This window comes from Sylvia atricapilla, chromosome 1 (genome assembly GCF_009819655.1).
Source record: "Sylvia atricapilla isolate bSylAtr1 chromosome 1, bSylAtr1.pri, whole genome shotgun sequence".
NCBI classification, from domain to species: domain Eukaryota; kingdom Metazoa; phylum Chordata; class Aves; order Passeriformes; family Sylviidae; genus Sylvia; species Sylvia atricapilla.
Window position 1 is genome coordinate 47,284,777 of NC_089140.1, and position 13,733 is coordinate 47,298,509.

At 46.0% G+C, this 13,733-nt stretch overlaps 1 protein-coding gene across 1 annotated transcript in view; it reads left to right on the forward strand.

Moving 5' to 3' along the window:
* EEPD1 (endonuclease/exonuclease/phosphatase family domain containing 1) overlaps positions 1-7,008 on the forward strand; it is a 62,850-nt gene extending 55,842 nt beyond the window's left edge. Inside the window, exons 6-7 of the mRNA XM_066321890.1 lie at positions 6,098-6,292; positions 6,399-7,008. Of these exons, the coding sequence (XP_066177987.1) occupies positions 6,098-6,292; positions 6,399-6,598 (395 nt within the window). The 3' untranslated portion in view covers positions 6,599-7,008. The remainder of the gene's footprint in view (positions 1-6,097; positions 6,293-6,398) is intronic.
* Positions 7,009-13,733: the final 6,725 nt, after the last annotated feature.

Sequence of the window (13,733 nt, forward strand, 5' to 3'; positions counted from 1 at the left end):
AAGGCTGAACTGAAACATAGGATAAACGTGTAACTCTTCTGAAGTCAACTGAGCTGCACTTCCACTGCATCTAAATTTAGGCAGTCAGTATTCTCTTTATTTCATGTTTTAATTTTCATATGGCAGGCATGTTACTGGAGCATGCTCATTCTTGGCTTAGTCTTTCACAGAAACAAGAATTTCAGATTCCTCCAAACTTGTGGCATGCAGGTGTGGTCTCCTAAGGAAATAGTAGTGCACACATGTGACTTCGAAATACTTAATTACCCTGCCAAAATGAATTTCATACTTAAAATTACCACCATCCTTTAATTTCTTCCAAATTAGTCCGAAGAATATGGGCAGTAAGAACTGACTTGCCTGTGGGTAGTGCAGTAAATCTGAGTTTCTGTTCCCATTTTGCTAACAGATGCCTGTTCTATTATTCTTACTAAGAGGCGTGTGAGCACTTGAGGAGCATTGTTTACTATCCACAGTGCCCCTTAACGCAGGGCATAGTATCCACATATTTCTCCCATTAGATTGGTGGGTCCTGGTTTCTTTCCCCTCTCTTTTTTTGCTTTCATCCATACTGGAGACATGCAGTGGCTGTTGGCTGCTCGTAGCTAACTCTTTGCAGCAGCTCTTCTGTCTTCTCTCAAGAGCTCCACTAGTTTTTCTTCAGTGTGGTGGCCGTGGGCAGCACACAGATGTTATTTGGGATGTCCTGGTAGTGGCTGGACCCAGGGACCAGCGTGCTGGGTGGATTGAGAGAGTCCTGATGAAAAGAACTTGCAAGTGCTGGTGGATGAGAAGTTGGACATGACCCAGCCATGCGCACTTGCAGCCCAGAAAGTCAGCCTCATCCTGGGCTGCATCCAAAGCAGCATGGCCAGCAGGGTGAGAGAGGGGATTCTGCCTCTCTAATCTGCTCCCGTGTGACCCCACCTGGAGAGTTGCATCCAGCTCTGGGATCCACAACACAGGAAGGTCATGGATCTGTTGGAACAAGTCCACAGAAGGGCTGTGAAGATGATCAGATGGCTAGAACACCTCTCCTGTGAAGAATGGCTGAGGTAGCTGGAGTTGTTCAGTCTGAAGAAGAGAAGACTTGGGAAAATATCTTCCAGCAGTCTTCCAGTACCTGAAAGGGGCCTACAGTAAAGCTGAAGAGGGACTTTTTACGAGGACATGTAGTGATGGAACAATGGGGAATGGCCTTAAACTGAAAGAGGGTAGGTTTAGATTAGATAGTAGGAAGACATTCTTTATTGCTAGGGCAGTGAAGCACTGGTAAAAGTTGCCCAGAGCAGCTGTGGATGCTCTTCCTTTGCAGTATTCAAGGTACACTTGGATGGGGCTTTGAGTGACCTGGTCTAGTGGGAGGTGTCTCTGGCCATGGTAGGGAGGTGGAACTAGATGATCTTTAAAGGCCCCTTCCAACACAAACCTTTCTGTGATTCTCTGTTATCTTCTCCCGTGTGGCTTGCCCATATTCCATGGGTTACCCATGCCTTAGGCACTAGGCTTAAAAGACTTCTGAGAAGACTTCTTAGCAGCCAATGTAACATCACGTCCTTCTCATCATATGTGTGTCACTCTGTCCAGGAAGGATTTGAGCATTTAACAGTCTGTTTAATTCATGAAGGAAATTATGCAGGGCATGGTAAAATCAGGGAATGTGTCCTACAGAAGTCCCTTGGCATGCCGTGAAGCAAAGAAGGGTTTCCCAGTTCCTGCAGAGAGGAAGATTTCAACACTGCTGACCTTCTGCAGGCACTGTCAGTCCCTCAACTGATTGCCTTGGCACACCAGAGCTCTGCCACTGCAGCAGAGGGCTGAGTTAAAGTTCTGCTTTGCTTTGCTTTGCTGGCCAAGAGCCACCTACAGGCACTGCCAAAACTTGCTGGTGCTTTAGTGAATTTGAAGATGCATTTGCAAACAGACCAGACTTATTTTTTCACCTGAGGAGTTCTCCATTGACAAGGACATGGTCGCTTTAGACCCAGAGAGTGTGAATGTGTGTGGGAGCACTGCTGAGAGGTCATGAACAGGACATGTGCCTGGCTGCTGTGGGCTTTATGCCACCACGTCCCAACAGATGGAGGCTCTGGGTCCTTGTGGACAGTACAGTCTGTGTCCGGGACCTCTGCAGCAGAAGATTGGTTGTTAAGAGAGTTCCTGCTGCTCTGTCTGTTGGAGGAAGAGGAGGACCAGATTGCATTGGCTGAGGAGCCTCTGGCTCCTGAGGAGCAGAATCAAGCCCTGACAGTCTTAAACTCATTCCCTCCAAAAAAAAGAAAATCACAGCACAGCACAGCACCAGTAGAATTGTCTTAATCTTCTGTTTTTCTCTTCATCTGATTTTAACTGTGAGCATCGTGATTGCAGTTTTTGATCAGTTATCATCCCTCATTATGGGCAAGGGCATGATTTCTTCCAGAAGTTTTGCTAAGTTTGGCTGAGAGCCATTTGGGCTCATCCTTGAGACCTTTGAGAGCTGTATCTGCTGTGGGCAGCTCTGCTCCCTGCCTCTGCTGAGAGACCCAGGAGTGTCCAGTTAGACAGAGTCACGCACTCAGGAGGATCCAGGCGGGTTCACTTCCTTCCCTCTCATGGCTGGATGTCTGTCAGGGTCCTGGGAGGCAGACAAGACATGAAACTGCAGTGCTGGTGTGCATGAGGTTGTTGTTGCAGGAGCAGGGCTGAGAGTGAGCCAGGGCAAGGGGAAATGTAGTTGGTGGCTGTCTAGAAAACTGGTTGCTTGCTCTTCCTTGCTTAGCACAGGGCTGCCTGATGTATTTGCCCTCTTTTGCAGTTTGAGGAGCCCCAGAAGCTCTTGCCAGAGGGCAACCAAAAGCACTCCTTTCTCTCCCCAATGGCAAATTTGGATTCAGCTTTTTTAACATGCTCCAACCTATTCTGTCTGACAACTTTACACTCTGTTATGATTTTATGCTTAATTATTCTGCAGATAGAAGTTTAAATGGGTGAAGAATATAGTGATTTCCTCCCTGGGAGTCAGCTGCAGGCTGACTTCTTATCTTCTTCCAAGCATTCATCCAAGTGCTGGGTCTTTTATCCTCTGCTATTTCTAATGGCTCCAGAATGGAGAGGTTAAATTTTTCAGTCAGTTAAAATTATCACTTGTAAGTATAGTGGGTTTTTTTCATAGATTTTTCATGTAAGGGAGGTAGTCTTGAAGATTTGCTAAAAGAAGCATGAGTGGTTTAGGATAGAATAGAATAGATTTTGTGTATAATCAAGATAGTGCTGTTAAGATCCCAATCTGTCATTTTTAAACACTTGAGGATTCTGTAATGGCCTTTTCCCATATAGGGTGGAGATGAAAGCATGGAAGGAGCCAATCACTGCCTGGGCCACTGAGCAAGTTAGCACTGAAGGACCAAAGTTACATTTCAGGCTTCCTGGTCCTGCCAAGCAAGAGATCTTGCAAAAGATCTTTATCATGAGATGAATGCACAACCACCAGCTCACAGCAGGCATGGTCATCCCATTAGACAAGGATTAATTTTTCTTTTGGGTTCTGATAGAGCTTAAAATAACTCAGGTTCAGATTCAGGCGGGGTTTTTTTTCCTTCAAAGTTGGGAAGACTGCTGCCATGAATGCTTTATAGAATAATATTTAAACTTCATGTCATTTACAATATGATTTGTGACTTAAAAAGGGTAGAGAACCACAAATAATTTCATTTAACTATTCATTCCCCCTCTGCATCTTAGCAAGCACCATATTTTGAAGTATTTGTAATCATATGACCTCAGTCTCGCTTGCTCTCTTGCCCTTTCCCAATTCATCTTTTCTGCACTGCAAGACAGGAGTGGAATAGATTTTGTTGAGCTTGTGCTCCCTCTCCTGGATAATAACTTCTACAGCAACAGCAAAAAACGACGAGGTTTTCCCAGAGCACTGAGCATGGTAGAGAAAGTCTGTCCACCCCATCCCCTCTTGCACTTCAGTCCCAGGACAGAAAAAGCTTATAGGCTCTTCATAGATCTCTCCTCTAAAGTCAGCTTTGGGATAACTTTTTTTGTGCATTCGTACCTCCTTCTCCAGCGGCAAGCAGTGACATGGAAGCATCTCTGGTCTGCTGTCACTGTTCTTCAGTTGTCTTCTCAGGTATTTCTGGCAGTGATCTGAGATGGGCAGGGAGGCATGTGCTTTGTCCTTTTATCTCAGGGCACAGGTGGGATGACTGCATCCACATCTGTGGGGCAAGGAGAGCACACACTGAGGACATGAAATTATGATCTAGAATTTCTATTCTCTCTCATTAGGGTTGGAAACAAAACATAACTGAAGTAATTTTCTGTTCCAAGCTGAGCAGTATCCCTTCAGTCAGCCAGGCAGAAGAAAGTTGCGGTAGTTAGGGAGTGCCCGTGTGGTTTCTCCACTCATTGTCTGCCATCAGGCTTGCAGACTTGCTCCTTCATCCTATTCTTTTGGATTTTTTTAATGCAGAGGTTAGACTGAGCACTGCACTTTTGGCACTATGGTCTATACCATCATAAGGCTGCATCTTCCTGGGTTCCTCACAAAAGTGTTCCTGATTCTTAAAGAAAATCTATTTTTAAAAATGTCCGCATAAATTAAAGCCAGTAGATGTTTCTTGCAGAAAAACAAACAAACAAAGATTACAAAGGCACAGATTTCTAAGAAGCTATGAGACTAAAACTGCTTGTCTTTGAGTTTGCCCCTAACAGGGAGTAGCAAGGAAAAGACACCAATAAATGGGCTTCAGTAAAGCTGCTGATACTGTCTCTCACGGTATCCTTCTGGAAAAAATATCCAGCACACAGCTGGATAACAATTTTACATGATGGGTGAGCAAACCAGGTCACAGATCAGGCACAAAAAATTACAGTGAATGGGGTGACATCAGGCTGGCCTCTGGTCACTAGTGGGGTTCCACAGGGCTCCATCCTTGGTCCAGTTCTCTTCAACATCTTCAGTAATGGACATGGGACTTCAAGGAATACTAAGTTTGAAAATAACACTAAATTGCGAGGAGCTGTCAAGTCCCTTGAGGGCAGACAAGTCCTGCAGAGAGACCTCAACCAGTCTGAGGGATGGAAAATCCCCACCATATGAAAGTTAACAAGGGCATGTTCTGGATTCTGCACCTGGGATGAAGCAACCTTGGTGCTATGCACAGACTGGGGAATGAGAGGCTGGAGAGCAGTGCTGTGGAAAGGACCTGGGGGTCCTGGTCAATGGCAAGTTAAACATGAGTCAGCAGTGCCCTGGCAGCCAGGAAGGCCAACCCTGTCCTGGGAGGCATCAGGCATCACCAGCCAGGCAAGGGAGGGGATAGCCACCATCCTCTGCTCTGGGATGACCTCACCTAGAGTGCTGGGGGCAGTTTTGGGTGATAAAATATAAAAGAAGCATCTATTAGAGAGTGTCCAGAAGAGGGCCTTGAGGATGGTGAAGGGCTTTTGGGGAAGTTCTATGAATGGCTTAGGTCACTTGTTTTGTTCAGCCTGGAGAAAAGGAGACTGAGGGAGGATCTCATTGTCATCTTCAACATCCTCAAGAGGGGAAGAGGAGAGGCAGGTACTGATCTCTTCACTTTTGTCCCCGGTGACAGGACCTGAGGGAATGGCCTGAAGCTGAGTTCAGAGGAGGTTTAGGTTGAGTATTAGGAAGAAGCTCATCTGCCAGGGAGTGGCTGGGGACAGGCTCCCCACAGAAGTGATCGCAGCACAAAGCCTGCCCAAGTTCAAGAAGTGTTTGGACAATGCTCTTAAGCGTATGATGTGACTCTTGGGGTATCCTGTGCAGGGCCAGGGGTTGGACTCGATGGCCCTTAGGAGTCCTTCCAACTCAGCATTCTCTATGATTCTATGACTGCAATAAATGTGATGATATTTTAAAAAAAGCATCAAATATATACAGGCTGGTTTTATTGTCATGAAGAGAATAGCTATGAGTAAACAGTGAAAAAGGCTTTAAACAGCATTTCTTTCAGGAGTTCAGAGTACAATCACTTTGTTCATTCAGTATTTGTATTTTTCCTCTTTCCATTAATCCTCTTGTACTTGAGTGATGGATGTCCATTCCTCCCATTCTTTTTCTATTTTTCCTGTTTTCTAGGAGAAAAAGATGTAATAATCCTTGGAGATTTTAACCAGGCCCCAGACAGCAGCGACCATGACATCCTGAGAAAGGAGAAGTTTCACCACCTGGTCCCTTCCAGCACCTTCACCAACATCAGCACAAAGAACCCACAAGGCTCCAAGTCAGTGGATAATATCTGGATCAGTCGGAGCTTGAAAAAGGTTTTCACAGGTAGAGTTGCTTGAGTGAAGTCGTGTAACCTTCAGTTAGGTCAGCCTCATGTGCCTGGTTCGGGCAGTGTCACTTAATGTTTTCCCTGTGATTCTCTTTGATGCAGGCCACTGGGCTGTCGTGCGAGAGGGGCTCACAAACCCATGGATCCCCGACAACTGGTCCTGGGGTGGGGTGGCTTCAGAGCACTGCCCCGTGCTCGCTGAATTTTACCTGGAAAAGGACTGGAACAGGAAGGAGGTGACGCGGAATGGGAACGGGGTGACGGTTGAGCGCAACGACTCGCACACTAAGCACGAACGATGACATGAGCTTGGGGGTGCCTCTTCTGCCACCCAGGGAAGGTTCTGGTCATTGATGACTCCATGGCAGAGCAGGACTGCCTTCCCCTCCCTCTCCTTCCTACTCTCCTCCCTGCACCTAGAAAGCATCAGCACTTGATTTTGGTGGTCCTGGCTTTGTGCCCCTCCTGGACAGTTCTGGACAGAGCCTCATGGCAGCAGAACAATCTGCAACTTTTTATGGGGACACACTGGACATTTCCAGGTCTGAAGATTTGGATGAGAATTGTACAGAAAATAAAGTGTACTTTTAATACTGGAGAAGCTCTTTGCTAAAATGCAGCTGAGCAGGGTTTTGCTGGGAGGGGGAAAGTGATGGTTATTTTCCTTTGCCTGTTTGTAAATTGAGGTAATAAGAGAGGCCCCAAAAAGAGAGACACGGTGGACAATCTTTGCAAGTCTCAAATGCCATTCAACACTTGCAAGACCTGCTGGTTTTGCTGGAGCTGGTCCCTATGTGACCTGCAGTGAGACCTGAGTGGTCCCTCTGCCACAGCCGGGAGAGACACCATTTCTCTGCAGCCCCATGCAGGCACCTCTTATCCTCTCTTTCCTCCTTCCTAGTCCTCCTGGCAGGGTCATTTTGCCCCAGAAGAGCTTCCCAGAGCTTGACGTTCTCTTTTTTGTTTGGTGCAACATTCAGTGTTGGGTTTTCTTCTTGCACAATAATTTTCAGGAGCTGGGAAAGCACCAGCTTCTCCCGTGCCCTTTGCCTTGCTCCCTGTCAGGGATCTCACAGGAACAGTCCTTGTTCCTCTGGCCCTGCAGCTGGCATCAGTGAGATGTAGCCATGGGTCTTCATCTAGGAGTCGGTGTTCTGCACCGGGGAGAAATAGGCCATGCATCCTCGAGGTCTATAGATGAGCCCATATTCATGTGATCCCTGCAGGGGCTGGCCCACATGATGCACCAACCTCTGCCCATCGACTTTTTTAGGGGGTTTCAGTTTCTCCCTCTGAAAGACCAGGCATTAGGCATCCCTTTCTTGAGCCTTGCTGCTGCATAAGCCTGGTTCACTCACCACAACAGGGGTCCAAATACAGCGTGTGGCCATGGTGCAAGTGGCAGGGATGAGCCACATGAGCAGGGATGGGGGCTGCTTCCAAGGAGGTTTGGGTTCTGTGCATGTCCTGCGTGGGGACACTTCAGTCGGCGTCCTGCCGCAGCAGCACCAGGAATGGAGCATTGAATTTGCCACCCACATGAGATTTTTCTAATTAATAACTAGTAGCTTAGAAGGGAAGCATATCAGGACTTCAGCATCTGTAGAAGAAATAGGCTGAGTGTGAAAGGTGCTGAGCTCCCCACTAACCCAGTGCCTGCTGCTCTGGGCTGCAGATGACCACACATTTTGCTGCTGAGAGGAAAAGAAAGTTCTCTAGCAAGGCTCACTACTCTTGACAGACAGCAGTGCCACGCCAAAGGAGATGTTGTACCTGAGGGTTTTAGAGCAAATCAGTATCACATTCTTGCAGTATTTTTGTTACTTTTACTTTCTGACGTATCACCTCATTTCTAACAACTCAATAACAACTAATTTCTCAACAACTAAATAAATTCCCATGCAAACACACACAGCTGAACAGCTTTTCTGTCTGTATGTAAAACTAAACCCAGAAAAAGGTGGAATAACCTCAGGCTGAGGGAGATTTCAAGGATATATCAAGAGGGTAAGTGAATGACTAAGAACTCAGAGCATCAGACCAAAAATGTACTTTTAGTTGCTCAGCATTCCCTGCTGAAAATGAGAGGTGCAGGCACTTATCTCTGGTCATTAAAGAAACTAGCAAAAGACCTTGGCTTCAGCTTTCATTCTCTATCCTTGCTGCAGCTTTGTCTTTTTCAATCAAGCACAGTTTTGCTGCCCTGTTTTAACTTGAGCAGCACCAGATTCCCCAAGAAACTCTCACTGGATAAGTGCAAAATATAGGCAAAGATGCAATAGAGTTGCCTTAGTCAAATGAATATTACATGAGGTGAGAGGCAGTAAAATTTCCAAGAACACACTCACTCTCTTGGTGGCAAGCTAGTGTTTCCTTGCTATAAATATGTTTGGAGGCTGAAATTATTTTATAGCTCTAGAAATAAAACTTGGAAAGGCCAGATTCCATTTATTCTTCTGCGGGTGTAAATACGTGCAGAGGCATCAAAGGCCAGAGAAGCACCTGCAGCCTCCTGAGCAGGTGATAGTGCTCACAGGTGCTGCAGGGGCCCTTGCTTTGGCTCATGAGTTAACAGGGGCTGGTGGTGTGGGAAACAAGCTGAGCTCTCTTCAAAACCCGTATGTGAGCTGTAGAGAAAGGTAATGAAGCTGGTGTGTTGCCCAGAGATTCCTCAGCTCAGTGGAGAGCTTTGGAAAGGTGATTACTCCTGGATGAAAAGATGCCTTGGGATAAGATTGGAGGATGATGAAGGAATTAGATACCCACAGGTGGAATTCTGTCTTGCATGGAGCATCTATATGAGGTATGTGCCTGGTTACTTCATATTTGCAATCAGCAGTGCCTCACTGTGATCTCACTGGTTTTAAAAAGCTTGCTTCGTTTGCTTTTTACTGACAGCCTTGGAGGAGGATGAGGTGGTTGTGAGTCTGATGGATTTTGGAATTCCCAAGAACATTGTTGTACTATTGTTGCTCAGAAGCTGAAGTGGTGGCTGTGTTCCTCCTGCCCCTGTGGGAGCAAACCTGAATAGTGATTTTATTTCAAGATGCTCCTAGTGGAAGCTCTGCTGGCCCATCTGGTTGTGGCTTCAGTGCCCAGGCAGTGCCAAGGAAGGCAGCAACTAAGGAGGGAGTACAGAAGCAGTGAGCCACTCTAACAGAAGGGTGGATACACATCTTGGGGTCACCTCAGGAGCCCAAATTTTGTGAGGCAGAGACCTGCTTCTTTAGTAATGTCACCAATTAGGCTACAGACTGATTTGATCCTGGTTTATTTTTTTGTAAGGCCATTTTTGTCACCTGTGCACAGTGAAGGTTGGTGAAACTCTTCCCTGCCCACTGCACATGGAGCCTGGGCCATTTCCTTACAACAAAGTGCTGCCTCCTGTCTCCTGCTGACATGTGCCAGCCTCAGACCACCACTGGCCAGGGGGACATGGTGACAGCTGATGTACAGCCTGTGGTCCCCCCTGTGATGGCTGTGGTTGGTCAGATCACACAGTGAGGGCTTCTGCAGGGAACTCACTCCTCCTTCTTGGCAGGAGAGGCGGCTCCTGGAAGGACACATTTGAGTTTCTACCTTGTAGCATCTGGAAAAAACTTAAAGCAGCACCCAGCTCACAAAGGCTGAGGGGGCCATGTCTAGTATTTGGCCTCTTTGCACCTCACAATGAAAGCTTTTAAATTACTCTCAACCAAATTATTCTCCTTTCCTCTTTGCTCTGTCCTATTTGCTTCATGTGAAACCCTGTGGGCTTTATAAAAGAATTTACTTGGCAAATGTCTATTTGGTCACTTGGCTTTGCAGCATTGTTACACTGCAGTGTTACAAGCCACTTAAAAAAGGAGGGTTTGGAGAGTTGCTAAAACATCTGAGGAGCAAACACAAGCAGATAACTGTCCTGGAGATGAACTTCCAAGAACCAGGTTGTGGCAGCAGTAGGTTGATAAATCCTGATGAAGTGCATGCAGGAGTGGAGGCTTGACTGTGCAAGCTAATCAGCCTTGGTCTTAGCACTCTTAAACCCTAAGTGGACTCAGTGTTCCTAGAAAATTACAGGAAAGGCTCAGTCCAGGGGACTTCAAGGTTTTGCTAGACATCTAAATGCTGCCTTCTGACATCAGCTGATTTTTGGTTTTAAACCTGGTGTCTTGATGGAGCATGCTGGCCACAGGCAGGAGCCAGATGCGATGGGAAGCAGAGCTCCCAGGTCAGCAGCTGCTGTTAGCTGGGAGCACGTCAAGGTCATAAATTTAAGCACTTAGAAATCAGGTGGAAATGTACCATATTTAGGTTATGAGCTTTCCCTTAGCTGCAGGAAGCAAGGCAAAGGCATGCAGGCATTTCCTGGCCACTGACTTTAACACTTTTGTACAGAGTTTCTAGATGGGAATATCTTTATAGGAGGTTTATGGTCTTTGTTTTTCCTAAGCAAAATGCAAAGTTCTTCCCCATGTGAGGAATCACACTGACTGTGAATCAGGGCTCTTGTGGGAAACAGCCTGCAGCAGCATTTTTCATCCCCAGAAGAGATGCAGCAGCAGGTTTCTGTGAGCTGGTTGCTCTCAGGGTGACTGGAGGGCCATGCCGGCAGACTGTGCAGCTCTCACTGTCACCATTCAGCAGTTCTGAGTTGCATCCCACATTCCACAGAGCTGAACAAGACCACAATTGCAGACAAAACCCTTGTCTGCTTACCTGGTTTTTTGAGTTTTAAGCCTTCAGTAATTTTTACCTCCATATCTATAGGTAAAATATCTCCTTGGTAAAATCGAAGTAGCTAAAAGGATTTACTCTAAAGTACCTACAGGTTAGGTGTACACTTAAGAAATATGTTGCTGGATGACCCATCCTGGATGACCCATCCTTCTGGCCATCTCATAACCCTGCACAATGAGATGTTCCCAGGCTGAGGAATGTCCAAATTTCTCTTTATCAGCTGTGTGAAAGGCCTCATTTAAAAAGGGAAAAGAACGGAATGTGCACAGACCTGAACTGCAACATTGCTAAAATTTTATGTGAAAACACAAGGAGCACCAGGGTCTCTGAGCACTTTCCCACCAGATTTTAGGAAGTGGCCTGCAGGGAAGCTCTTCCTTCAGACCTCCTTACTCCCTTGTCTATAGACAAGAGAGGCTGCCTTGCAGCTGAGTGGTCACTTTACCTCCTCCAATTTTTATTGCCCGAAGTTCTCAGCAGGCTCTCCCACAAAGGTCACTCAAAGGTGCCTGGCTGTGCACCTCGGTACCCTTGCACACCCTCTTTTGGGGGAACCTTGACTCCTTCAGATCAAGGAGGGATCATAACAGATGGAGGAGTGAATCACCACTGGGGGTATCTCCACATGGTCCTGTGTGTCTGGTGACATATCTTGCCCATGCCTGGAAAAGCTTCTTGGCTGAAAACTATATAGGAAGATGAAAAATACAGGGGAGCTTAGCTTTAAAATACTGCCAGGAGGAGAGGAAGAAGAGGTTGACTTACAGATCATCTGCAGATTTTTGGGGAGTGGGAGTGAGTTTACTTTTTAGGCTCAGAGAGGCATGATATGGTACTGAATATATTCCTTAGATAAAAAAGGAATGTGAAGAATTAGGATTTAAAAAAAACACAGTCTGATAGGTGAGTGCTAGAGACCAGGACAAAAGTCAAACAAGACAGAAATAAGCCAGCAAGCTGGAGAAAACAGCCTGACACGTCTACTGCTTGAAATCTGCCACAGGATGGAAATTGGGCCCTAAAGCATAAATGTGAGACCCTCCAAGTGTCATTTTCAGGGCACTGCTGGGACAGAGCCTGAACATGAGCCCAGCTCTGCTGTACTGTGCAGTGGAATTGCACAGATCCAGTGGAGAAGGTCCCTGCAGGGAGGTGTTCATCCCACTCTGACCCTGGGGAATGGCAGGAGTACTGTGGCTTCATGCCAGGCCCTCCTGTGCCACCATCTGCATTTCTCCCACCACCAACTTTTTCAGGAATTTTTTCTTTTCAAAGCCATGTCTGTACAACCTGACCCTGCTCACTCACGAGAGCCTTATCTGTGGGCTCTCTGCTCCTGCGCTTTCCTTCTTCATGCTGTGGTCAGTGCAGTTCCAACTTCAGCCTCAGTTTCTCCACTTCCTACTTCTAAAGAGCTGAAACAATGCTCTTAAAAAGATGTTTCAAGTGTCTCAGAGGCACTGTGTGATTGGGGAAGATACAAATTATTTCAGCAGCAGCTTAGAAAATTAATTTGGACAATTTTAATGGGAAGGGTAAGGCTATGCCTTGAAAGGTAATCCTGATGACATCTTTCTGCAATGGAACCAATGTAAATGAGTGGGTTAAAAATTCAGTATCCAGATTTTCTGGATTTAATCTAGCATAGACTGTGAGAAGTCTGTAAATGTTCAGCAAAGCCAAAATAGTCTCCCTTCTGTATCTTAAAGACAGACATACCCATTTTAAACTGCATATGAAAAAAACCTAACTTAATTTTGTGTTAATGTATTATGAAAAGTATTAATACACTTTAAAATGACAATTCCCTTAAAAAAACCAAATTGAACAGACAAAGGAAATAAATGAATAACAGAAAAACCCCAAACAAAAGAATCATTCCAGCTGTTTCCTTCTGCCTTTTTCTTGGCTTAGACAAGGTCTTTCTCAACTTCCACTCTGACTCATGGGCTGCCAGATTTCCATCCTCATTTCCAGAATAAACGATTTCCATCTTTCCCTCCTTTCAGAGAACCTTGGTGCTTAAGTTGCTTCTCAAACTACTGGCAGGGCATCCAGCTTCATATGCCGGGCACTTGAGTGCTGTGAGAAAACTTTCAGAGCTGCATTGGTCCTGCAGATCACCTGTAACAAATGTGGGATTTATTCAGTACTAAAATGCAGCTGCCCAGTGATGGGTGAGTGTTGTGTTTCACCCTGCTGATGCTGCAGAAGGGGTATCTGGGATGCACGGGGCAAGGGAGAACAGTGGTGGTTTGGGAGCCTATGAAGGGAACTGATTTCAGGCCATGTTTTTCAAACTTTCTAGCAAGGGAAAGGGAATATGGTGCGATAATACTTAGCAGCCTTGCAAGGCAAATTGGCAATTGACTTTTAAAATATTTCCATTAAAAAGAACTCACGACCCTTGAATGTTATCCTTACTTGCGCATGAGGGAGCTGAGCCATAAGGAGATGATGGGACTCCCTGGAGATAAGTAGGCATATTTTATAATGTGAGAGGGGATGGGGAGTGCTGGAATGAAGTAGCAGAGGAGGGGGGGCTTTGAGGGGTGGATCAAAGTGTTCAAGTGGAACATTTGGAGTTGCCATTTCCTGCGTGGATGATGCTGAGAATTACATTGCAGCAAAGAGGTTCCAATGCTGCTTTAGACCATATCCTAGAAAATGAATGGATAATTTCCTGATGAGCAGCCAGGCCTTCTGACTGAGCAGGGA